Raw genomic sequence first — 25,515 nt, 5'->3', positions numbered from 1 at the left:
CAACTGACACAGACTGCCGCTTAATACACCGGTATTTATCCGATCCGGTGCAATGCGGACCGCAATTAAAAATACATATCCGCCGATTGCGATATGATATGACATAATCCACCTAATTGGCAAGTCGGTTCATTAAGCCGGGTTATTAATGTGACAGTGCGGCGGTAGCAAGTCAACGGCCAAACAGCAAAGAACCGCGGCAGTTCCTTCAGCCGATAGAGAACATACTGTTGCACGTTATACTTCAAGTTCAAAAGGCTGGTAATGGGTGCGGCTGAAGAGAAACGCCGGCATTGTGCTAACAAGTAAGCTAACGTGAGTCTGCAAACTTGCATGAAACTGAATAGACAAATTATATTGTAACCAATTAGACAGTCGTTTTCCGTTCGATGGCATTGCAATAAACATATAGAACTAATTAAAATATGTTTGTTTTGCCGGGAAATAATTGTTCAGGGTCATTAACAAATTGTCGTTTGGCTTTAGAATGCGCTTTATAAGCACTAAAATTGTTTTATCTATTTTATGGTAATTAACAGTTGCATATTAAGATAGATTCCTTAAAGTTTCTGAAAACTTCATTTAAAAAAGCTAAACAAAACTTAATAAGTGTGGCTGTGTAATGCACCCATCTACGCTTTAAAAAATAATTCCATAAAATTAATAATAGTGAGAATCAGAGTTTACGCATATGGGTATACAATTCGCGGTGGAATAACTTTCCCTAAACTTTTTGGTTTTTGGGCATGTTTTCCAGAAGCATAGTGACTAACCAATAGTAACCGTGTCATTTGGGCGTAGCACGTGCTCCAATTTTTATTATCATCGTTATTGTATGATTTTTATGTTGTCGAGTGTTATGTAACTTAATAGGTCCAGTGGAAGAACCCGGCCAATTTTCCGTCGGTTTCCGAGGAAGAGGAACAACAGCGGCAGCAAATTAAATATGGACAGTCTCGCACGCGGATGCCGTTTCGCTGCGCCAGCTGCCCGGCGGCAGTAAACCATTTAATTTCCACATTTGGACACCGTTAGCATATCAATAGTTGCAACATACGGTTAGTCAGCTGAAAAGTGTTTTTCGCAAGAAGTGGAAATCTGAAAATAATTGGCCCGGTAGCGAAAATACGGTTCGCATAAAAGTTGTATCCAAAAACTTGACGTCCAAAAATATTCCCGCTGCATTTTGTATACAGCGGGCACGTGGTTACGTAACGATATTAATTGTCCGTTCGCTTAAAGCTTGTAACTGCTTAACGAAACCGCTGTGTGAATGTTGTGTACTCGTGTTTATTGCCGGCAAACATGTGGTAAATGCGGTGTGCGCTCCATATTTCGCGCGTGCCTTGTTCAGTGGATCATTGTGTCGGGACTTGGCTGAGTCAATAAGCGCCGGAAGTAATTATTCGTTTACCGTTTTGTTATTATCAAGAAGTATGCTTTTTTTCATATATTACATATTTGTACATATACATAGAGCAGATTACCCGTGAATACGAGCAACTATCTTATTTCAAAAACGCTATTAATATTGTTTACAGAGCATGTTTTGGTACTCGCATCTTCTATATTACCGGAAATAATACCTTCGAACGCAACATTGAGCTACATAGTTGATGGCTCGATGTACAAGGACAATGAGTGCATGCGAGCAAAGAATCCAAGTGTAAAGTTAACGCCCTTGGCAAAATGTTTTCTAACGAACACAAAAAGCAGATGCTGTGCTAAGCGAAATAATATATGTTCTTACACTTACTGCACTGCGATCGAGTAACCCATAACAGAACTGCGTTGAAGATAGATCTAGAGTAATAAAACTGACAGTGAAACAAAACCATGTAAACGGCTACACTAGATCATGATAATAGGTATTTAACTATTTTACCCAATAACGTTTTGGTATCGCAGATAAAATATCAGCTTTACGCACGCAACCGAATTATTTAAGATTTTTATTATTTTTTGTGTATGTACTGCATCTATTTATATAGCATTTATAGTTCTTAACATTTTTACTTTGGCAGTCAACAATTCAAAATGTCTTTCAGTGGCGAGGATTTTGCAACTGGTTTGACGGGTATGTACTTTTTTTAAATAAAACGTCTTGGGGATGTAAAGCTGAGACATCATTGCAATTACCCAGTGATGACTGCCAAAGTACAAATGTTAAGAACTATAAATGCTATATAAATAGATGCAGTACATACATAAAAAATAATAAAAATCTTAAAGCTCAAAACTTTTTCAATTGCAACCCCAAAGAAACAATGGCGAAACCCAAAGCCGAATGTTATTCGTGGTTTGGCTATCATCCACGAAATAATATGTAGGTGTCTCAAACAGCAGGTACTACAATGAACGGACCATTGCAACGTCCGGCGCATACCTGGGTTCTAGGGCTACCCAATATGTCACCCACTCAGAATCTGATTCCGAAGATCACAATAGCGATCGACCAACCTTACGTTCGCGGGCACATCTTCAGTTCGGGGAAATCCGTCGGAAAAAGCATTTCACAGTTCCAGTTCAACAAGCGTTTTGTCTGACAATGAATGTGACAAGAACAGAAGCGCAGACGGCAAGAACAGAAGCGCAGACGGCAGCCATCATGTGACGCAAGTCAACAGAGAACTCCGCAGCCACTGCACCGTCAACCTTTTGTGGGTAATGCGCAGTGAATATGCCGGGCACGCCTACACAAATCGCAACGCATTCGAACAATGGTCGTTTTTCCGTACTGAACTACCGATTTTCTGGAATGCGAATGGGCTAGCGATAGCGAAAGGTAGACCTCACGATGTTCTTGTACATTTCAAGTCCCATGTGGACGTTTAATCCGTGTGGACGAGGCATCCTGGGTCGCTTAATCTGCGCACGCAGTTTCCCAACTTATGGAACGTGAGCCACCAAATATATAAATAAGGTGGTTATCAGTCACTTGGTTCTGTGCAAATCGTATGTTAGCATAACGGGCCGCTTATTGAGTAAAATCAAACTGAGTAAAATTAAAATAAAATTACTTTTCCCACTTTGCGTGCGACGGAAGGTGTCAGGGCGGGCCCTCTCCCCTCACCTGACCTGATCCGCAAGGGTCCTTCGGGAGCAGCTACCAGGTGTGCGATTAGTGTATGTGTGTTACAGTACATGTGAGTGTTTAGCTGTACCTAATGGATTTACTTGCTTCGCATTGGAATTTCGCATTTCATCCAACCCGACCCACATCGTGTTCCAGATGTGTAATCACACCGGCATTAGAGCACCGGTTTCTGCGATAAAAGTTTACCCTTTTGTGGCCGGTGTTTGCGTTCTCTGCGTACTGGGTCATAACTTCCTGGCAAGAACTGCTTAAATCAGTAGTGCGCAAATATCATTATCTTACGTCTCACTTACTTCCAGTAAAATAATAGGTTTGACCCGTTCAAACGGTCAAAAATCGGTAACGGTGATTGTTACCATTACATCAAAAATTCGGAAGCTTGAAGTCATGTTAGTAAACCCAGCACGAACACGAAGTGCGATATTTGTGTACACAGAAGATTTGCCGTCCACTTGCGTTGTCTTGCAAATAAAGGTTTACCGTTCACTGATAACTGATAAATATGCTAAGTGTTCTTTGCCGGAGTTCTTGCTTACTTGCCCTGTCAATAACGTCATTGCAGAAACTTAGTTAGGACAGCAGCGCCCTCTGTGATTGGTGATTCTTATCGCGCAGCAATAAATGAAGTATGGTAATCTCAGATTTGATTACGTCAATCAGCATGGTAATGCTATTAGTCAATTACCTCTTTTCCCGTGTAAACCGCTCACAAATTGCGCATTCATGAGCGGAATGTTACGGAGCCGGCGTGAGAAGCCAGAAGTGGTGCAGCGGAAGCGCGTCGATCGCGGTGGCCGGCGCTGGCGGCGCGCGGATGGGTTTCCTGCGTGAAAGGCGGCGTTTGTGTTCTGGCCGCAATTAATCGCCCGTTTAACCCACATGCGACCCAGGGGAAGCGCCCGGTGCTGTCAGATTGACGCGGGACAGATAACGGTCCCGGTTAAGATGGCTGTAGTGGCTGCAATGGCGCAATAAGATGCAGAAGAGACAGGCCGCGGCGGCGCAGATCGCCTGTCAGCAGATTGTATCGCTCCGCTACATTTCCATCTTTATGGACGCCATTGCATATGGAAATGGCCATCCTCTAATGTTCCACTGCAATGCATCAGTGCACAACACCACCGCCCATGATCTAAAAGCATTTTATAAAGTGGGAACAACAACCATAGCAGGGAGTTTGAGCGAAAAACTGTTAAAACCTAAAAGTTAATATAGCATAAAATTGGCAAAAAATGTAACATAAGATTTGAAGAACTGGAATTCGACTGAACTTTGATTAGACAAATATTTTTAGCTCTTCCGATATGTATATTACGTGTTATTCTATAAGCTTCAAGTAATTCTTTACTGACGAATATCGCTTTTATTAATTATATATTTTACGTATAATCATCCATTGATCATTGATTTATTGTAATTCTACTTATTTTGTAAAAGCGTTAGTAACGTTTGCGCATGAAAGTAGCCTATTTTAGCCACGGTCAGTAAACACCGATTACTCGTCCACATTGCAAAACAACATGTCCCGCTGGTAAATGCATTTCCTCTGGCCGGAAACACGCTGTACTTCCTGGTCAGCACGGAAGTTGTCGGATCGAGGGTGACGTGTAGTCGATTATCCTCTCTTGTGCCGGCTGATTCAGCAGCAGAATCATCTGCTTAACAGGCCTGACTCTGGCCATAAACAAGCCTGCGGGCACCATTACCGTTATCGGGATGGATCATCCATCATTTTCCGGTCAATCAAGATCAGCCTGTCATTACACTGGAATATGCAAATCACTGGGCAAGCTCTTATCCAATTATCAAGATGTAATAACTCACTGTGTTGCAACCTCAACGCAATTTTGCTGCAACGAAATATATGAGTCTTTTAACGAAGCTTTGTGCTAAAAGAGCACTAACACTGTACGTGTACAGATCATAAATTATAAATGAATAAACAAATTTATGCGCAGTCGTCAAGGATAATCTTTAAGGCTTATGTAATTATCATACAAAGGTCACCAAAAATGTACCATGGAGGAACCGTGTTGCCCTTGTTAGCTTAAGATACGATCATAATTATGGCGCAATCAAGCGAAAGTTTTGTAAGTATAATTTATAAATGTCCGAAGGGATGTTTACTCGATCCTCTTTGGTGCGTAGTGTTGCTGGTTGCAATGCGCAAAGTGATCTGTTAATGGGATGCGATTACGATTGATCGGGTCAGAGCGCACAAAAGCCGCCTCGGCGCTTAATTTGCATGTGGAGACGCTAACGAGCTGAGTGGTGCGGCGGAGCTGGATTGACTTTAAAAGAAGGCAGCCGCATAATCACAATGAGGCGCAGATAATCAGCGTGATCACCGCCTCTTGGCGGTTGCGCTGCGTTGCTTTGGTTGAGTTGAAGGAAGACGCAGTGTCAAGTAGCGCCAATTACGCTGATTGCTCCTTCACGGCCGAATCAGATGCAGCGTTCGGCATTCGCATTCGGCGGACAGCGCGGAAAACACGTGTTGGTCAAAGTGGAGCACATTGTGAGGAGTGCGGCTGAATGGCGCTAATCGACACTGAGCCAACAAATTACGCGCTTTCACTCGCCAATCGAATGGTTCTCTTCGGACTCCGGCTACGTTAAGGCAGCTTTCTTCGTTACCCTTTTTTTAGTGAATTCTTTGAATGGACCATTCAAACTGCGCGATGGGCGTCAAATTGTGTGGAATTTCAAATCCCCGACTAATGCCGGTAATGACAGAGCGCAAAATCTGTTCGGAACGCGCCAAAACAGTGGAAAACACGCAGCAATAATCGAATTAATTCGAGCCACCGCCAATCGCCGCGCGACGTTAATTGCTGATTGCGGCGACGATAGCCGCGCGAAAGCGGAATTCTCTTCGACTGCGCAGTGGACAAGATTTAAACAGCAGACGAACACCCGCGACGCGGCTGCCGCCGTCGTCCGTAATTTCCATATTTCGCACTTTTTACGATTGAAAGTCGAAACTGAACGGGACGCAGCGCCGCGGGTGGGCGTGGCCAGCGGCGACTGCCTGCGTCGTTTCATTGCAGTGTGTTGAATTTTGAATTTAAGCGTTGATTGTTAAAGAGAGAAGATACATTCAGGTAGCCGGCGCTTGATTGGGAGGCGAAGTGGACGGACCGCTCAATTGTGGTTTGGAGTACGATTTCGTCTGTTTTACAGCGCCAAGTAGCGATTATCGTGGCGACAGTGTTCCTCTGTCGCGCGCGATTCAACTTTCAAGGCTGCTGTGTGAAATAAACTGGATTCCGTTGTTCATTTCCCGGATAACAGCAGCGACAACACAACACTCACAACTCATGCAACACTCGACACACTTGGCCGCTGCTCGAGGGGGGGGGGGTCGTTTGTGCAGCCGTATCAAAACCGTTTAAGTTGCGCCTTGAATTTGCTGTTGCATATTGTCGCTGTTAAAGCATTGGTTGCATTAATTATGCCAAGTAGCGACTTGTTTATGAGTTGACATCCATCTTCAGCTTTGTATCTTCGCTTTAAGTAAACATCTGCGACCATAAATATTTAGACTGCCAAAGTGATCTGCTTTTCTTTACTTAAACACACCGCATTTCACCAAGCGAGGCTTGCACTTTAAAGCCCAGTGGTGCCGCACATACTACATTTTCATCGAATAAAATAACTACCTTTACAGTAAGATTCCTTTCTCGTTCTGTAAGTAAAATTGTATGAAAAATTTGTTGGCTTTGTTTACCAAGGATTTTTGCAGTAGTCGGATTAATTCGAATTTCTGAAACTGTTTCTCATCTATATCACGCTTCCGTCGACCCGTTTTTAGTTTCCGGGATTTCTTTTTTCTTTTTGGTGAAACGGTGAGACGTATTGAATCATTGCTGACAACAAACTAATAGTTCTTTGCTTTGCTCGGTTGATTTTGTTTCCCTTTTGGGACACGCGGAAGACCAGAGCATCCGCGTGCATTTATTCAAACAGGCAAACACCATGTAACACGACTGTCAGTGAATTAAATGCGTGTTGCGCATAAGGAGCGAATTATCATGACAATTGCGGCTTATTGCATCACCACCGCCACTCCCCGCACTTGACTCCTGCGCTGTCGCTTTCCACGCAATCACACTAATTGTCCAGGCCGATTTCGATGGGCACTTACGCGGCAATTATTCACAAAAATTACAGAGATTACAATGCGTTGTTGGTCTGTGACAGAGGAAGCGCGGGAGTGAGATAAGGTCATGAATATTCATTACGCACACAAGGAGCAACGCTCATGTCAAAACGCCTTTAATAACCGCAATCGCAGTACATCACAGCCCACAGGCGCCGAGAAATATGTATCGAAAAATCTCCTCTGTATAGTTTAAAGTATTTATGCGCGGTATCTTTTGAAACGGTGTTTTCAAAATTATTGCAGTGGAAAATCGCATTGGATTAAAATTATAATTCCACACGGATACGTTTTCCAAAACGGTGCAGTTGCTTGGAAAACGGGGGCGAAATCCGCTGCTCAGGCGCGATATACTATAATCGCGGGGATAGTGCACCGAGGGAGGCATCTAGTCGGCACGCACAAGTTGGATTTGCGCTGCGCAATGTCGGCTGATTCTTGCGGCATATATGGCGTGAGAAATGCTCGCACTGCTTGTTGCACAGTGGTTGGCGGCTCGTTTTAAAATAGGAACATTCTTGAAAATCTGTCGAGATTAAGTGTATCACACTGTGGTTCTATTTTATATAATATGTCAAACTTGAGAGCCGGCTTTTGTGGTTTGATCAAAGCCACAATTGCAACACTCTTGATTCAAGACAAATCTTTAATTTCTATTTAGAAAATGCAGCAGAAAACCATTGGTAAGCAAAAATAATAGATAACTAGTATTTTTAAAAATAAATAAATGCATTTTTGAAAATAAAAATTTTTCATACAGTTAACGATGTACTTATTTCAGTGAAATCTCGGGTGATTGTTTGGGTACCTATGGATTTTTGCTTCGAATGCAAGATAACCGACTGTCTTTATTATGAAGCTAATAAGCTACGCCCGATCGGCAGTTATATCTGAATAGGGAATAATGCAGACAAAAGCCTAATGAACTGGATAGTTAACTGCGGAATGACAGGCGTCGCGGCTACTGATCCTCGGTGTATCCTACGGCTTCGCGGGTGAGAAAGGCTGGAAGAGAGGAAAGCGAGACAGAGACGGAGCGATTAAGCTGCCCCGTGCTATTAGTATAATACGCCGGAATTATGGCTCACCTTAATCCGCGATGCCGCTGTAATTTCGCAATGCGTCCCCCGGCACGTTGGCGCTGCTCAGTCGTCCACACTAATTCCGGCGCTGACGACGATGGGAGACACACACACTGCGGACCATGGTGCATCCTTTAATACGGCTTCGCTTAGGAAAACACTCATTAGTTTAACAAGATTATTCTTGCACTCGGCTGAGAAAGGACTGCCAGCAAACATACGCCGGTGCCAGTTACGTAATTCGTCTTTGTCTCCAGAAAGCAAAAAATTATAGACGTCTGCTACAATTTTATCGGCGGAAAAGTATTTGGTTTATCTTATTTGCGTTTTTTTTTTCAATTCTTCTGATTTTCTGATCTCAGACAAATCGAGTAAAAAATGCATTTTGTTATCGCTTTTACTTTGAGACTCTTGCTGTAATTCTAAACTTATTAGATTAATTTTTGCGCATTTTTTTCGTAACCATACGATTAATGAAAAAGTCAATAATAAAGCATTTCTGAAGACACAGAATGAAATTTCAGTTTATGCCCAACAGTAGCCAGGTATACGTCGGAAGTGGCGCCGCGGCTACTTACTCGAACACACATTAGTCGCACTCTCATTCCAGATTGTCGCGGCGGGCTTCTTCGTCGCTGACACCTCTTCAATCTGCCCACTACGCTACTGAATCCGTGATGAGCAAAATAATTATGGCCTACATGGACAAAGCACGTACCGTTTGGCCTCAAGAAAGTTTTGAGGATGACTTTCCAACTCGCTAGAAAAATGTGTACCGATAACTCCTAATATTACTAGTGCTCCTAAATCTGCCTTAAATGAAAGTATATCAGATCATAACATTTTTGTTACGAGTAGCTTTAAACGTATGGCTATGTTATTGAATTTTTTTATTTATATATATATGGCTGTATGTATATTAATAATATTGCCAGTTGAATTGAATATTAGTCTTTAATAAATTGAATTTACGGCCAGAAAGCGTTAGACCAATGTCTATAAAACATTCGCATGTTGACCGGCAGTCATTCATTGCTCGACAAACAGCAAAAGTTGCCGGTGCGGTTCTGGACACTGCACATTTGCAAGCAGGCTGGGTCTGATGGCCGATGGAATAATTCAGCGATTATTAAGTGCGTGTGCCACCTACGAGAAGGATCGCTGACACTCGCCGACCGCAACGATACGCTGCACCGCTCCACCGGCGACTGACTACAAATTAGCATTGATTATCCACCGGCATATTTTGCATTTCTCAATAGTGTCTCAAGATTTTTCCTCCGACTAACATGTGTTCGACTTTGAAATTATGACAGCTAATAAGCACATTGCACAGAACCACCCAACAAGTCTCAAGTTGAAACAGGAGGGTGAGGGAATTTATTAGCACTCATTACAGCTGTTGCATCTTCAATGGGTTCTGACGGAAAAACAATACCGGCTACTGTTGTAACTGAAAGTCGTCCACTCCTTCACGCCAACTGATTTTCAAAAGGATGTGATGATGCTCATTATCGAGAAAGCTTTATGCGCGTTTCAGGCAAAAAGCTCTCTAATACGTGCGTTTCAGAAAACTATTAACCTAGAGTATTTTTTTCGCATATAATTAACCTCACCAGAATTTACGAAACGGAACGGTTTAATAGAATCGTCCTTAAAATTCATACATTTAATTCGTTAGAACAAGAATGTAATCTGTTTGGAAATGGATGCGACCGGAAGTAGGCCGGCTTTGTATAATTTGCTGCGGGATTTGGATGTGGATGCGATAGTGAGAGATTAGCCAGCGTTTGCCGACAGGATTAAAGTCAGTGTGTTGGCTGACAATTGCTGCAAAGACAGACAGATCAGTCGCTTGGTTTTGTTATCGGCTTTTGTGTCTGTCCATTAAAAGCACACAGATACACATATTCGCATGCACAATCGGCGCAGTCTGCCTAATTCCGCCGGCATTATGCACGTTATTCACTCGCCACACAATGCTGCCCCATTCTGACAGAATTTAAACAACTCGCTCTTCAGGATTGGTTTACACTTGTTATCACTCTTTTATTCTTATGTTACTCCTAATTCAGCTCGTCTTCCTCGATGATGTCGCCTGTCCGCGCTGTCATATTACTCCACGCAGATGCTGCGCAGCACCACATTTTCCCACGTAGTACGCGCAAATTTATAGCACCAACGCAATTGCGCTTGCACTGTCACTACATCCGATCTTGTGAATCATCGTTACCCATAATTTCTGCTTATCATCAGCAAAGTAAATTCTACGATTATTAATTCGTGCTGCCTGAAATAAAAATATTTTTCCGGGGTTTCTGGCTTTCTGCTAATATTTCATAAATCGGAAATCAAAATAGTACTTAATTATTAGGATGGGTCTACTGTTTATCACAAAATTTATCACAAGCTGTTTCTTTAAAAAAAAATTATTATATAAATGCAAAATGATGTGAATAAAAATTGCAAAAATTTTCTACTCGTAGGGCCTGGTTTTAAAACTCGCTGCTGTTGGAGCGCTGGACGAAGTGAACATGCTTGAAATGCAGGAAAAGAGCTCATCACAGCGCTTTTCGTGAAGTCTCTGTAGTGAACGAAATGCACATGCGCACAAATTGCACATCGGCTGCCGTACGTGTCGATCGCTTTGCTTGTTGGCTGCTACAAAGCGTCGCAGCGCCGCCCCGTTTCACGCCTTCCTCTCACGCGCGCTCTCCTCATTCACATCTTTCGCTGGCCACTGTGTGCGCCGGATACAACTGCGCACCGCCGCACGTATTAATGGCGCTCGTACAACGCGCAGCACACAATGCTCACGCCGACAGACAAAACCAGCTTAAACGCCACTGTAACAGTTCACGCAGTCGGTCGGCTGTACTGATGCGTACGTTGCTGATTGTATGATGTTTCTAAGGCGAAAAAATTGGCAAACAGCGAGTGAGAAGCTTGACGCGCCAAAGTCTTCAATTCCGCGCAAGAAATCCAATTGAAATCCCAGCGGCCGTCACATTAAGCGTTTGTCAGCGTGTCAGAAGGTGCATTTTAATCATCTCCCACTTCGCCCGACGATGCGGCTGTGCTAGCGGCAAAGGTCACTTGACTCCCGCCTAATCTGCGTATATAATGGCCTATCCCCCGTTTTTATTTCCCCCCTCCTCGGCCCACCGCGGCCCCCCGGATTTCTCCATGAACTCCATTTTATCGGGAAGCCCCGCCCATCCGCAGCACTCGCTGCCGGGCGGCAACCCCTTCTTCCCGCACATGCCGCCGTTCCCCATGCACTCCTTCTCCAACCCCTTCTTCAACAAGTTCCCCGCCCCCTTTCCCCCGGGGGCGCCCTCCGGCCCCTCCCTTTTGGGCGGAGGGGCGCCGCTGGACTTCGGCGCGCACCAGCGGCCGGTGCGGACGGTGGAGCCGGGCCAGGACGACGTGGAGGACGACCCGAAAGTGGAGCTGGACCAGACTGAGTTGTGGACGGAGTTCCACAATCTCGGCACGGAAATGGGTAAGCGCTGGTTTGTTTGCAGTGTCGGTGTTTATTCGAAGAAGAATTCCTCCGATTTGATTAATATTATCGCGATGTGAATGCATCGGTGCTACTTGTTATGTGAACACCGCGGCAACCGCGATGCCTTACACGCATGATTTGATCTAACGGCGCCTTTTCTCTTTGACATATTCGGATCGGCAGTGATTACCAAAAGCGGCAGGTAAGCAAAATTGATGGTCAGCTTTGCATAATATTTGCCCATTATTATTACTCGCTCTCTCCTTGTCATCACGGTTTTTATACTGTCTACACGGTAAAAACGGGCGCTTTTAATTTAGTTACTAGCAATTTTTGATTTCGTACTCGAACAGCATACTGTATTGACTATTATTATTAATAACTATGAACGGCGTTGCGGCATGCTTTCAAATTATCAGGGCTTAAAAAGGCATATTAATGCACTTTACTTAAATCGTACGCTATTATAATTCTGCTTCTAAACTTGAATTAATATCGTGCTTTATTCTCGGGATGATATTTGATACGTGGTTTACTGGGCCACTTAACTTGTGCCCGGTCGCTTTCTTGCTTACATAACAACTATTTTCCGGTTTGAATGAATTGATGGGTAGCATCGGATTGGCATCGGACATTCCAGCAGTATATTAGTCCGGAATGATGATGTTTGGCCGCAAATTGCGATGCCTATCTAATCAGCGCGCTTCGATTGCGAAAGGTCACTCACTGATGAATGCAGCGATAGAATGAGCGATAGTGTATCGATCAGGCTGCTCATCAGCGCAATGCAACGCAACGCAATGCCACCCAGCGCGACAGCAGCGCAGTTCTGCATCTTCCGATGCAAGACAGTTTAAAATGCAGCCGCGCTGCATTTGTTTCTGTTTCCCGATTGAGTGTCCGCGGCGTAAACAATGGACGCGTGCAGGAACAGCGGCGGCTTTGTCGCTGATAAAATGTGTAACAGAGTGTGTTATTGTGCGGCCGAAGAATGGGCGACTGTTGATTCGGGAAACGTGATCCTCCGCATCTTTGTGTGGTCGAAAGCGAAGACGCTGGTTTTGCAGTGAGGAATCTGTTTATGCTTTATAGAAGCAGTCCACACTGAACAGTCGCGCGGCGGATTAGACCGCGTTTAATCTGAGCAGTGCGCGATTGATAGAATGCAAAGCGAAGATGTTGGCAGATTGCATAGTTGCGGCGTTTAATAACGCGGTGCAACCGCTCAGGTAGTCGCTGCAGCGGTGTTGTTTGCTGCTGTCGTGACGCTAATCCGATGATGGAATGGCAAAATATCGCTAAACCAACATGGAAACATTACTTAGCATAATACGATATGTGCGAATGTGTCGCATTATTCCACGCATTCATCACGCTTACGTCTTCTCCACCAGATATTAACATAAGCAGTTCCCGTTGAAATTAGCACAATCCTGATTTACGACGGTATAATTTTGTTAGGTATCAGCATATTGTTTCCGTATGCTTTTCTACAGCATTTTAACTTTGTTCTCTCTGATGGTGAGTTTAGAAACAACTTCTCGGTGCCATGTAATTTTGTGAATAACATCTGCATAAACATTAAAAGATCATCATTCTGGCTTATGCGATGTTGCATCCATTGCTACTCGACATGCTCATCGATCGTGGAATGCCCGGGCATCTGTATGGATGGCGCAGAGAGCGCATAATGCGGGATTAGTTGTTGATATTTTAATTACTTTCCGGAGCTTGTTATTGAATTAGAGCGTGTGCGTGATACATGCCGGCTGACAATGGAAGCCATTGTTCGGCCGGCGCGTCCCCCTCATTTCCATATCTCCCCTTTTATTCCCGCACTTAAGCGGCATAAGTACTGCTCGCTGCATAACTTTCCCCTGATGATCACCTCGAAACTGCATCGTAACAAAATAGTTATTTCATTTTTATATTTGTACATACTACCTAGTGCACGTCTACGGTGACGGTGTGATCTTTACTTTACTTTGGTTAAAAAATCTTAAAAGGAGACTCAATTTTAGAATGTTTAGCGTGCTGCGATTAATATCTATATAAAGACACTAGATACCTGCGGTAAAGTTACGTATGTTGGTACATGAAAAGCTGGTAAAGTATCACGTTTGATTAACTAGGCGCCGAAAGTAAATGGACTTTTCAAGTTAGCACAGTGGCAGTGGCTTTTAGCCTGCAGGTTTAAACAAGCATGGCAAGATACAGAGAGAACAGAAAGAGACATGACAAGCAATCCATTAATGCGAGTCTCCAACAATGTAAACAAATCAGCACACACAGTTTCCGAGTGTGTCCGGTCGTGTTGTCGGCCGGCATCGAATAATATCCTTTACACAGCCTTCCGTTACAAGTACGACGCCCGTTCCGCGCTACCTGTTTGCATTAGCCAGATTCCCTGATCATTACTGGCTAAAATTGCAAAACCCGGAATAATCATCCATAATTAATTGTCGTCGCCGGCAGAAAATATTTTTCAACGTTTTTACTGTAGCATAAATATTTATGCTGGCGGGAATTTCCCGATAATTATTGCCCTTTTTTTCATACAAAGCGTGGGTGTAATGAGCGTTTATTTGTTTGCCCGCGAAAGAAATTAATGTAGGTTGTATTCACGCTGGCAGAATGCGCGCTGACCGGTAAGGCCGAGTTAATGGCTGTCATCTTGCGGCTACGCACATTTTCGGTGTCAGTTGTATTGCTGGCTTTGCACTCGGCTCACAGCAGTTGATAATTTATTGAAAGGATAATTATTGTGCAACGCTGAGCTGCATACTGTATTTTTCACAGGTGGCTGGTATTTTTCACTCCTATTTTTCGAACGAACTCTTTACCGTTGAAAAACAACAACAATATACCCTGTCAATTAACTGTCATGACACGCCCTTCACGCACTCTTTTGCGGCCGTGTTGGCGATAGTAATTCGGGGCTGTAAGCAAAGGCGAACAATTATCTCCATTATTTCGATCGATAGAAAGTCATGACAGTGTTTTTTTTCTCCAGTTTCGTTGTTTCGTGTCCGCTTAATCATGATGCTTTAATTACTGTCGGTTTCGTGTTTTGCATTAAGGCAAAAAAATGTCAGACGGAGAATGGCCGGACTGAATGGCTGTTGCTAAATTGCGACGGATGATGAATGGTGCAAAAGTGAGATAAATCAAGAATTCATTTGTTAGCAGCTAGTCGGAAAATAAACCTAGTCGCGCATTGGCAGCGATTTTTGCCGTACATACACAGAAGCTAGCTGCTGGTCACGATAATTGCGGCGCCGCAGAGCCAACATTTGCCACCGGGCGTTGCGGCACAGTGTGCGCTTAGCGCTGTACAAACACCTGTTCAGCCGCTTTGTTTTAATAGTATGCGTTTTTTACAAGGTATAATCAGAATGACCGCTGCCGATCATAAAAATAATGTTATCCGGTGATCGGTAAATTTTCTTGATTTTTGGCAGTAATTGCTAATGCGTGCGCCGCCTAATAAATCATTATGTAAATGTAAATCCATTGTGATAAGTGCGGCTCGTTTCATAGACGAACTAATAACAATTTTGGCTACTTCAATAGAAAAACGTATCAATAACGTTACGAACGTCTGTGTGTATAAGCGCACTCCATGCGACTGATGTACGAGTACAACATGTGCCTTACGATATGAAAAAACGTGTGTTTTAATAATAAGGAAGGAGCAAAACTTTAGTATTAACGAAATCAGAATAAACTAATCGCAGCAATCTACCAATTTACCAAGCTGGTAATCGGAAAAAAGTAGCGTTTTAAACTTTAGGTTAATGTAAATGCATTACCGACTAAATGTAGTTTTACTTGAGGTACATAATTTTGATTAACAAACTGACACGTTTGATTTATTCGATTTTTTTGCAGGAGAATTTTCCCCGCATATAAAGTCAAGATATCGGGATTGGATAAAAAAGCGAAATACTTTCTTCTGATGGATGTCATGCCTGCGGATGATTGCCGGTAAACAAGTAGAACAATTATACGTCCCGCATTATTAATTTTTGCATTACGGTGTAATGCATACGTACGGTTCGTGGAAAAGTCAGCAGTTTCCATCAAGATTTTTATCAGAAAAAAAAGATCGCGCTTGACTTGCCAAATTGCACAGTATTTATGGCAATTATAACTCGCTCTGACGCCAACATTTATTAGCTGATAAAAATCAGATTAGCGGAAAGTTTGCAATGGAAAGCAACGTCAGACAATAATTATGCTTTCAGCGAATTGTATAACCGTTTACCTATTAAGGTGGCAAAGGAAATATTTTTCATTAGGTATAAATTTCACAATTCACGGTGGATGGTGGCGGGAAAAGCCGACCCGGAAATGCATAAACACACGTACATTCATCCGGATTCACCCAGTACCGGCGAGCAGTGGATGCAGAAGATCGTCTCCTTCCATAAACTCAAACTGACCAATAACATCTCCGACAAGCACGGCTATGTAAGTGTATAAGCACAGCGCGTTGACGAGCAAATTAACGCCTTTCGTGTGAAACTCCAACCGTGTCAGAGGCGTCAACTGGCTGGCACCGCCTCCATTGCGCAACTTGGCTAAGCGCTTATTAAACTTAAATTATTACTCCTACAGTACTGTCAACTGTACTATGCAACTTCCAAAACATTTTCTTATGAACCGCATGTAGAGAATTATTTCTGGTCTTTTTTAATAAGACATTAATTGACTATCATAGCAATTTAATTTCTTTGACTAAGAATTGAGTCTTTTTCCGCTTAAAAATACGCATACGAATTTTATTTTAAAGTACGATACAATAACCATTTCTTATTTTGTAACAAATAAAGCGAAGGTTGATCGACTACTAAGCGTTAACACGGAGTATAATGTGTAGCACAAATGGCATCTGGTTCAGTTGTCAGAAACGCTTCTTTGGACAGATAAATCAAGCTCATCTGTTTATCCAGCGCAGCCGGTCGCTATTGCGCTGCGCTGCTCCGCTCCGCGGCGCAGCAGGCCACCGTTGAGGGATTTGTTTCCCTTCCGTTTGCGTTAGTGTTAGCGCCGCGGACGTTAGCGTTAATGTGGAGCGAGAGAGAATAAAGTGAAGCTGTTTCATCCCGCGCTGTCGTTGCTCTTCTCTCCGCCGTCGGCCGCGTCGATCGGCGTGTGTGTGTGTGTGTGATGCGCGGTGGAAGGAGGACGACGGATGTGCAAAGGAGATTTCCTTCCTCTTCCCATCGCCCGCTCCCGCTCTTCCCTTCCCGTGATGGATGGCTCTTTTCTCGGCCAGCACAAACTCCCTTCGCCACTCGTTTCCCTAAACGCCTTCCCATCACACTCGGCGCCTGGACGCACGAGATATCTGTTAAGGACTGATCGATACGCGTCCCCCACGCAACATCCATCCAGCACACACACCGAACAGTGACAAACGTTATGGATGCGTCCGCCGAGGCGCAGCTGTATCGATCCTGCGGCCAATTGTTGGCGACCCATGTCTATCAATCTTTTATTGACATTACAGCGCAGGCGTCACCGTAGGTTCCTATTTATTCCCGGCTTGTGATTTTTCATTGCCGGCTTACAGCTGCTCCAATTAGCTGTAGCAGATAGCTCGTTAAAAAGCCATCAGGTTATTTTTAGGCGATGGTGACAGAACAGCGTCAAAAGGCAAAACCGGTTTTGGTTTGGTTAACCGACACTTGTTTTTTCGTGCTGCCTAATTCGTCAGCGAGGCGGCCGTAATCAGCGCACCGAGAGCGTGAGAAATTGACGCCAATTCACTACGCTAGCTGTTTTTCCTTAATCCGCAAATACGAGAGCGCGATTCGGCTTGAATGTGAAGTGGGCCGCTGCAACAAGCGACCGTGTTAACGGAAACTCCAGCACTTTACCGTTTCAATGCAGGCGTCTTTGAAAGCTGTTTAATTTGTTTGCGTATAAGTTATTTTTTGCGCTGAGCTGGGCATGAGGCGAGCGAGAAGTTGTTTGTCATCCGAGTGCTTGTAACACAGGCCGTTAAAATGCCCTGTTTGTCAAATATTTGTCATTAAATAAACCAGCAAGGGAAATAACAGGAGCGGTTAAAGCTCGCTGGCACCCGGAAATTACAAAAATTTTCCCAAGTGGAAAAAAGAATTTAATTAATCCTTTTATGCCCAGAATAAATGAATTAATTTGATTATCTCTACCTGGTGTTACTGCGGCCAGTAACCAGAAAATGATCTTTTTTTGAAACCTGCTTGACAAAGTGTTTAGTGCTGAGCTGTTGTTTTTAAGAGGTCAAATCGTTTTTTAATTGCCCAATTGAAAGCCTGTTAAAAGCGTTAAATTTGAGGTTAACAGCGAAACATGTGTTTTCTTCCATTGTACAAAAACCAGATCGCCGGTGTTTGGCCCGTCCAGGTTGCCGCCTTTCCCGCCACTCGAGCGGTCAAGTCAGCCGAGTGCCACACACACAGCAAGTCAGCAACCAGTCTTCCACGACGGTTTTTTGTTGCGTTCTCGCCATTTCATTTAACCGGCTTCGTGGCGGTTGTTGGCTTGTCGAGCGCCTCCCTAATGACAGTGTCCGCGCACACACATGCAGCAGAACGATACAGCGGTAATTCTGGCGGTGGCTGAGCGCGGCCACCTTGAAGCGGCGCGAGTGCGACATGTTGTGACAACAGGCAACACTTGAAGCTTCCTTTTTTACCTCGGCACAGCCACTTGACACTTTGTGCTGGGTAAACACGCCGCCAAAGCTGAGAACGAGCTACCTTGTTCCAACACCGTTCACATGTATTCCCAACAGACTACGCCCGTATTCACCTAAACGTACAAAAATGAAATCGGGTGCTCATTTAAAAAAACCTATCTGTGAACATTAAGAAATCGTCTCTTAATTTTCTTGTTATGGTATTGGTGAGTGACGATTAATTTTATTTTCAGACGATCTTAAATTCGATGCACAAGTATTTACCCCGCGTTCACGTGGTACGCGCTAGTGATCTACGGGGATTGGCTTATAACGCCTACCGGACGTTTGTCTTCCCGGAAACCGCCTTCATTGCCGGTGAGCTCATCCTGAACTTAGGGAAAATCTATTTCTTACCCCAAATAGTCATCATAGTAACACGCATTTCCGGTTGCAGTGACCGCGTATCAAAACGAGAAGGTGAGTGCTGCCTAATTGTAGTCTCTGTCTCCCGGACGGATGTCGTAATGGCGTTCGCCGTTAAGCACCGAGCGGATGCGGGAATCTGATACGGCAGATGCCCGCTTTCATCCTCTCATTATCCGAAAGTGGCAGGTTGAGTGCATGACCGCCATTGTGGGTCATGTGTGGTTAACGGTGTTGAAAAGGAAATTACACTTTCAAAACATTTCGTGATCATCAAATCGAAAAATGTTTGGCTGCAAAATACACCATGCTTTTTACACAGTACATTGTACAGATATTGATACAAGTTTCAAAATTTGCCGATATGTGCCAGAATTCACCTGACGACTGTGATTACGATCGAATAATTCATACAGTGTGTTATTATAGCCCACTTTCGGATAATATACCTGTCGTCAGCTGAAAATATTAATGAGATTGCCAATTGTAACTGACACCGTTCATGCATCAGTGGGCATTTTGATGGCGGGTTATAATGGGCAAAAACATAAGTTAGTCACTATCGTCAAATGTCAATCTGTTGGCAGAGGAACATTAAATTCTGAGGCGAGTGAGTATTGCGAGTAGGAAGGGAAAGATTCGCACCAGAGCCGAGAGCGATGGTCCCGCGTCAGCGTCTGCGTTCACAGCCGAAGAGCGCTCGAGACGCGATGGCGTGCGGAAAGTCATTAAGGCCGATGCTGTTGTCAAAGGGCTCGCCAAGCGCAGATCACGTCGTAAAACATGTATCATCAGCCAGCGCCACTTTTTCATCGCTCATCCGCATTCAACACCCATTCATCACTGGCCAACACACAGAAAACACAGTCAGCGTCCCGCCAACACTAACGAGCGCACAGCCACAACGACAAGTTGCGGGATGCAGTCGGGCGGAACGCCGGCCGCGATTCAGCACATTCCGCAATTGATTCATTCGCAGCAGATGCTGCCATTCTGCGGCGTCCCATGCGCAGAATGGACGCCTCCGCGGCGAACAAGCGCTGGTCGACGCAGCGCGAAGTGTTGCCCGTCCCAGCACGCACGACACGACACGCGCAGCAATCAGCGGTGACCTTTCTTGTGTTGCAGATCACGCAGCTGAAGATCGACAACAACCCCTTCGCCAAGGGATTCCGCGACACCGGCGCCGGGAAGCGCGAGAAAAAGTGAGTACGCGCTCGAATTACGCGCGAGATAATTGGCCACGTTCACTTTCGTCACTGGTAAATTAAGCTCTAACGAGGATAATTACTGGTTGTGTCACTGAAGGCTCTAATTAAGACCGCTAAACGTGCTGGTGCTAACGAAATCTGAGCGAATCAGAGCAGCCTAGATTTTTTGCTGTGATAATCGAGACAAGTAGGATACCAAGACGATCTGATATCCAAAATTAACGTGACGAAAGCTCAAAAGGGGACACCAGGGTATTTTACGGAAAACTTTCATAAAATAATTTTACTAAGAAATCAGGATCAAATTAACGATAATCCATGTACTCTGTATGTACTCGTACTCGTACTTTTGCCAAAGCTTTTGCATCTGATTTAAATCTGACTGTGAAAATTGTTATGAAATTAAGGAAATTATAAGAAAATGTAGCGAAGTGTCGTAACCCACCAATTTGCCGGTAACGTTTCCGCAGCCATAATGTACTTTTACTGCACTAAGTAGCTGTTGTCGAACGCGGAGAATGGAACGTTAATTGAGAAGGTGTGACGGAGACAGCAGTTTCGATTAGGGAGAATCCCTCGCAACACCGACATCCGATAGACGTCCCACTCAGAAGTGCAGCAGCTGAACTGTTCCCGAAACAAGACAGCCGCTAATTTGTCCATCACTCGCGAATTCCGCATTTTATTCTGTTCTGCCGGGATCGGCCGAACGGAATGGATGCGCCGGCGCTGCTGCGTTGTGTGCAAACAGCCAGCGTAATTGATCCTCATTAGACACAAAGCCGGATAATGCAGCGGGGCGGAGCCGCGACGGGAATGAACGCGCTACGCTCCACTTGAAGCGGCATTAATTCTCTTTGCCAGCGCATGATTTTTCGCGGCGCATCGTATTAGCCGATCACTCCAGATATCTGTTAAACATGCCCAGTTACTCATAAGCTAAATGTTAATGCATCAGGCATATCAGTTGTTCTGTTTGTTCTCAACTACTGCTGTTGCAAGAATTATGCAAGTAATGCTGGAATTAGTAATGTCGAACACAAAATTATAATTATGGGCAAGTGAGGACCTTCATGTGTCAGCCAAACATACGTAGAATATTGTAAAATTAACATACGCTCTTATTAAACGCTTAAAAAAGTGTTCATAAGAACGTTTCAGTGCCACGGTTTACAATTACATTTAATTGGTACTATTTTAGGCGCGTCTCAAATAGTCCTGAGCGTTCCCGACACTCCAACCACTCCCATGAGCGGCATCAGTATTCCGCACCGAGCGTTACCGCTCACATGCCAAACAAAGATCGTTCTCATAAATCGCACACCCGTGAATTAAGGGATAACAAACCCGTCGATGCACCAACCACTGACGCGCAACACAATCATTCACGCACGGAAATACATCCAGGTATTGTTGCATCATTCACAAATTACCTCTATGTAAATGACCTCAGTTTGTAAAAGTAGAGCAAGGGTTAATTAATTATGAATTTTGCCGTCTTTCATGTTGCATCTTACGCAATTAATGACTAACACAAATAATCTTGCACATAAAGCAAAAGCCCAAACAGACGACGACGGTTCCGATATTTCCGATAACGAGAACGACCCGAGCGCCAATCGCGAGTCGCCCGAAAAGTTGTCCGGATCGAAATCCAAACTGGACGATTCACCACCTTCCGAACCGTCCACGGGCGGCCGTCTTCCGCAGTTTCCCGCATTCTCCCCGACGGGTCCCCTCGTACCCTTCCTGTACCCACCGGGTTATCCCCGACCTCCGGTCGATCCGCGTTTCGAGCACATCCCGCATTTCGCCGGCCTCCATCCGTTCTTCCATCAAGCGGCAGCCAGTGGCAACCCGTTCTTCTCCAATATGTTCTACACCCAGGGACTTCCGGGAATGCATCCGTATCATTTGGGTCCGCCGGTGGGGTTCCCTAAACCTAACCGCTTCACACCGTATCAAGTGCCGCAGACGCGATCTTCCCTGTCCCGCTCGCCGATGGAAACACCGTCGGACGGGCGAAGTGTGACCCCGGTATCACGCAGTTCCGCCTCCAGCGCCTCCCCGAAACCCCGCTTGCGAGGCCAGCAAATGTAAAAGAGATTAAAGACTTGTGGTTTTTTTGTGCCTGTGTTGTCGTTGTTTAGCTTTTGAAGACCAGCACGTGACAATATTAATGGCGAACTGTTGGTGACAAATTAAGTGACGAAATTCATTAAAACTTCTGTGATACATTGCTGGCTTACGGTGGTGGCAGTAAAGGAACTTATACGTAAGGAACTTTACGATGATTTATCTCACAGAAATGATACACTGATCAGAATAAACTTCTTTCACGGGTGCAGAGTCTGAGCAATGTGAGCACACCAGCGTATCTACAGTACTTATCGTAATATAGTATTAGAGAGCAGTATGGACGTTGTGTTAGACAAGCATCATACGAGTAAAACCAGAACACGGGCCAAAGTCGATAATAACCTCAGTAACCTGTAGATTATGCAGATCACAGAAAAGTCATCACTGTACAGTATGGCTCACAAATGTTAAATACATAACTGAAAGTCATTCTGAACCTCTGATGGAACGGGGGTTCTCCGTGCGAACCAAAATAACGAGCAACATCAGGTTCCGCACCGAAAGTCCATGCAGGCAGAATGCAACAAACGTTGAATCACCGTACTGAACTGAAGCAATTAATTTTGTACAATAACGAGAACAAACTGACAGCAGTTAAAAGTATTCGTACACGCAGTCCTTAATACCTTATAACTACTTGCAGTAATGTCAAGCCGCTAAATTTACAAAGGTGTATTAAAAGTCGACATGATGTGATGAGAAAAAGGATATCGATTAATGGGGGTGTGGTATGTCGCTTGGAAATCCCAACAAATAGTACGAGTTTTATGGCTTCGTCCTTTAGTTTTTCAAGAGTCGAATGGGTAAAACGGGGGCCTGAAAGAATAAATGCAATAAACGTTTTAGTCTTTTAGGAAAGATCCTCCAATATTCTAAAAATTATTGGGTCTAAGGGAGGTGACGGCATGCGGCATGCGTGGGTTCTAAATTTTGTACGCTGAATACAGTACAAGATACAAGCCAGTGGTCAGCATGTCACTGCATCAGAATTGTTGACAGCAAGAAACGTACGCGCGACAATACTTAAGTCTTATTCATTCATAAACTACAGCCCTGCCGGGCCAAGTTGGGGCAGTTGGACAAAATAAATTCTAAAATACTTGTATTTATCGAGTTGCTTTTTTCTTTTAACATAATTAGTTCAACTTTTTATTGCGAATCCAGCGCTGTTAAAACCGGCACTTACGGATTAGCCTGTAGCGAGCCGATCCGTGATTTAGGGGGTGGGGTGGTGATCTGTTTTAGAACGCTTATAATTTCGCTTCTTTAAAAGTCACCTGGAGATATTTTTTAGTGAAAGTTTTTATAAACTATTGAGAGACCCAAAAGGTATCCATTATAAGTTGGGAGAACAATCTTTCTCAAAGGGTGCTCGCGGACCCCACAAAATAAGGTGTCATCCTCCAGTTCTCCGGTGCCTCCATTCAGACTGCTAAGGTCACGCAGGCATGGTTGAAACTAGCTGGTATATTGCATAATTTGGAAGAGCACTGAAAGGGGAACAGCTTAAAGTTACTGATTTTACACTACGACACACACCCAATTTATAAACGAATTCTAAATCGGACAGTGCCTAACAAGTAGGAAGGGTGGAACCAGTTTCTCCAGCTGGTCCGCTTTAATTTTTACCCCGCTGTAATTCGCAGCACGCTTTCAGCATGGAAACCTTAAGTGCAACAGATGTAAAGATTTGATAAGTTTTTATCTGGCAACGGACAACTCATGGGAATTTTTGAGAAAAACTGCCCCAACTTGGCCCGGCAGGGCTGTACTTTGGCGCTGGCGTAAATATTTTGTTGCACATGTCTTGCCGGTTTTTTTGCTATTTGTATATCTTCTTACCGTTTCCTGCATAGTTGACGGGGTAGCTTCCGGGTGGTTGAATCGCCCGAAGGTTTCGCTGACCAGAGGGTGGAGGAAGTTGTCCTGGGTATTCTAGCTCGCCTCGTGTTCGGCCTGGGCCGCCGCCCTCCCAATTCGGATTACATGTAGTGCTGCGGCGCTGAGCGGCAAGATCATTGTACATGCGCAGGTACAGTCCATGTAATTCTTCGCTGTAATAACAGTTTATCGTTTCTATTAACCTGATTACTAGAAAACGATGTGGTTCAAATATTTTAAGTAATAATATATAAATAGTTAATTAATTGCTCATGCAATCGTTAAAAAAACACATGGCTTTGCACGGTGAGCCTTTGTACAAGTACTCTGCTGTATGTAGGCTACTAATAAGTAACTACCAGGAGGCTGTGTATAACAAGAACAGCTGATATAGTAAAATGATAAACCGGAAAATACATAATTACAATAAATCGATTGTCACATTTCATAACATTGTTGAACAATTTTTGGCCCTCCTATACCCGGTCAGTTTGTCACTCTAGTGCAATTTACTTATTATAAGGTGCAGTATTAATAAAATGTTTCCTGACCCTCGTTAATCCACATAAAATGATATTAATGTCATACCGTATTTCAAACATAGAAATATGTATGAAAAGAAACGCAAAATTAAAAAAACGATATAACCTTTGCTGGATATCACTTATGATGTAATCTTCATAATTATTTGCTTTAGAGCGCAAAATCTGAATAAATCCACCCATAATGCGGCTTCTGGGGCACCTGTTCACGTAATTAACTTTTTTCAGTTTGACCTTGTCCATAACTTTCTAATCGGATGTTGTGCGCACCAACAGATTCAAGCCAATGTAGGCAAATTACTTGCCTACAGAACATCACAAAGCAATGAGACAGTTTTTTGCGAGTGCGCAACGGCGAACTTTAGCCCGCTCGTCTTTGCGAATAAGAGCCATGTATCAGGGAACTTTTCTTAAATTTTCCGGTCGGGCTTGTATATGCGCGCGCTAAATTGCGTTTTATCGAGCTACTACAGTATAATAACCAAAGAAAATAATGTAATAAAAATCAATGTAATAAACAGCAACAGCAGCAGCATGTAATAAACAGCAGCAACTTAAACAGCAGCAATGTCATAAAAATTTTGTTCGTGTTACCACAAATATGTTTTACAAAAAGGTCGTTATGTTATGTGTAAGTTATTACACCGAGTGACGGTTAGCACAAATGTAATAAGGTTTTTCTAATGATGTTTTTTAGTTTTGTCAAAAACAAAAACTTACGTCGCATTATTCTGCGTCTTGCAGAAATCCTTCAAACTATCCCGAATTTCGGTAAAAATTGGGATGACCGTATCTTT

General features: G+C 43.8%; 1 protein-coding gene across 1 annotated transcript; it reads left to right on the top strand.

Annotated features, from left to right (window-relative positions):
• Nucleotides 1–11,136: 11,136 nt before the first annotated feature.
• Nucleotides 11,137–22,450, top strand: LOC129597228 (T-box transcription factor TBX3-like). The gene is made up of 9 exons (XM_055494698.1): nt 11,137–11,846; nt 12,033–12,051; nt 15,741–15,836; nt 16,151–16,322; nt 18,774–18,897; nt 18,977–18,999; nt 20,074–20,150; nt 21,358–21,563; nt 21,712–22,450. The coding sequence occupies exons 1-9, from the start codon at nt 11,465–11,467 to the stop codon at nt 22,254–22,256; spliced, it is 1,644 nt and encodes a 547-aa protein (XP_055350673.1). The 5' UTR covers nt 11,137–11,464; the 3' UTR covers nt 22,257–22,450.
• Nucleotides 22,451–25,515: the final 3,065 nt, after the last annotated feature.

This window comes from Paramacrobiotus metropolitanus, unplaced genomic scaffold, assembly GCF_019649055.1.
Source record: "Paramacrobiotus metropolitanus isolate TYO unplaced genomic scaffold, Prichtersi_v1.0 Parri_scaffold0000102, whole genome shotgun sequence".
In the NCBI taxonomy this organism is placed as follows: domain Eukaryota; kingdom Metazoa; phylum Tardigrada; class Eutardigrada; order Parachela; family Macrobiotidae; genus Paramacrobiotus; species Paramacrobiotus metropolitanus.
This window is presented reverse-complemented; position numbering and strand designations above follow the sequence as displayed.

Excerpts from the sequence above, each read along its gene's own strand:
- LOC129597228 (XM_055494698.1), top strand. The coding sequence starts at position 11,465 with ATGGCCTATCCCCCGTTTTTATTTCCCCCCTCCTCGGCCCACCGCGGC. Across the intron at positions 15,837-16,150 it reads ATGCCTGCGGATGATTGCCG|GTATAAATTTCACAATTCAC; the intron begins GTAAACAAGTAG and ends ATTTTTCATTAG. Across the intron at positions 16,323-18,773 it reads TCTCCGACAAGCACGGCTAT|ACGATCTTAAATTCGATGCA; the intron begins GTAAGTGTATAA and ends TTTTATTTTCAG.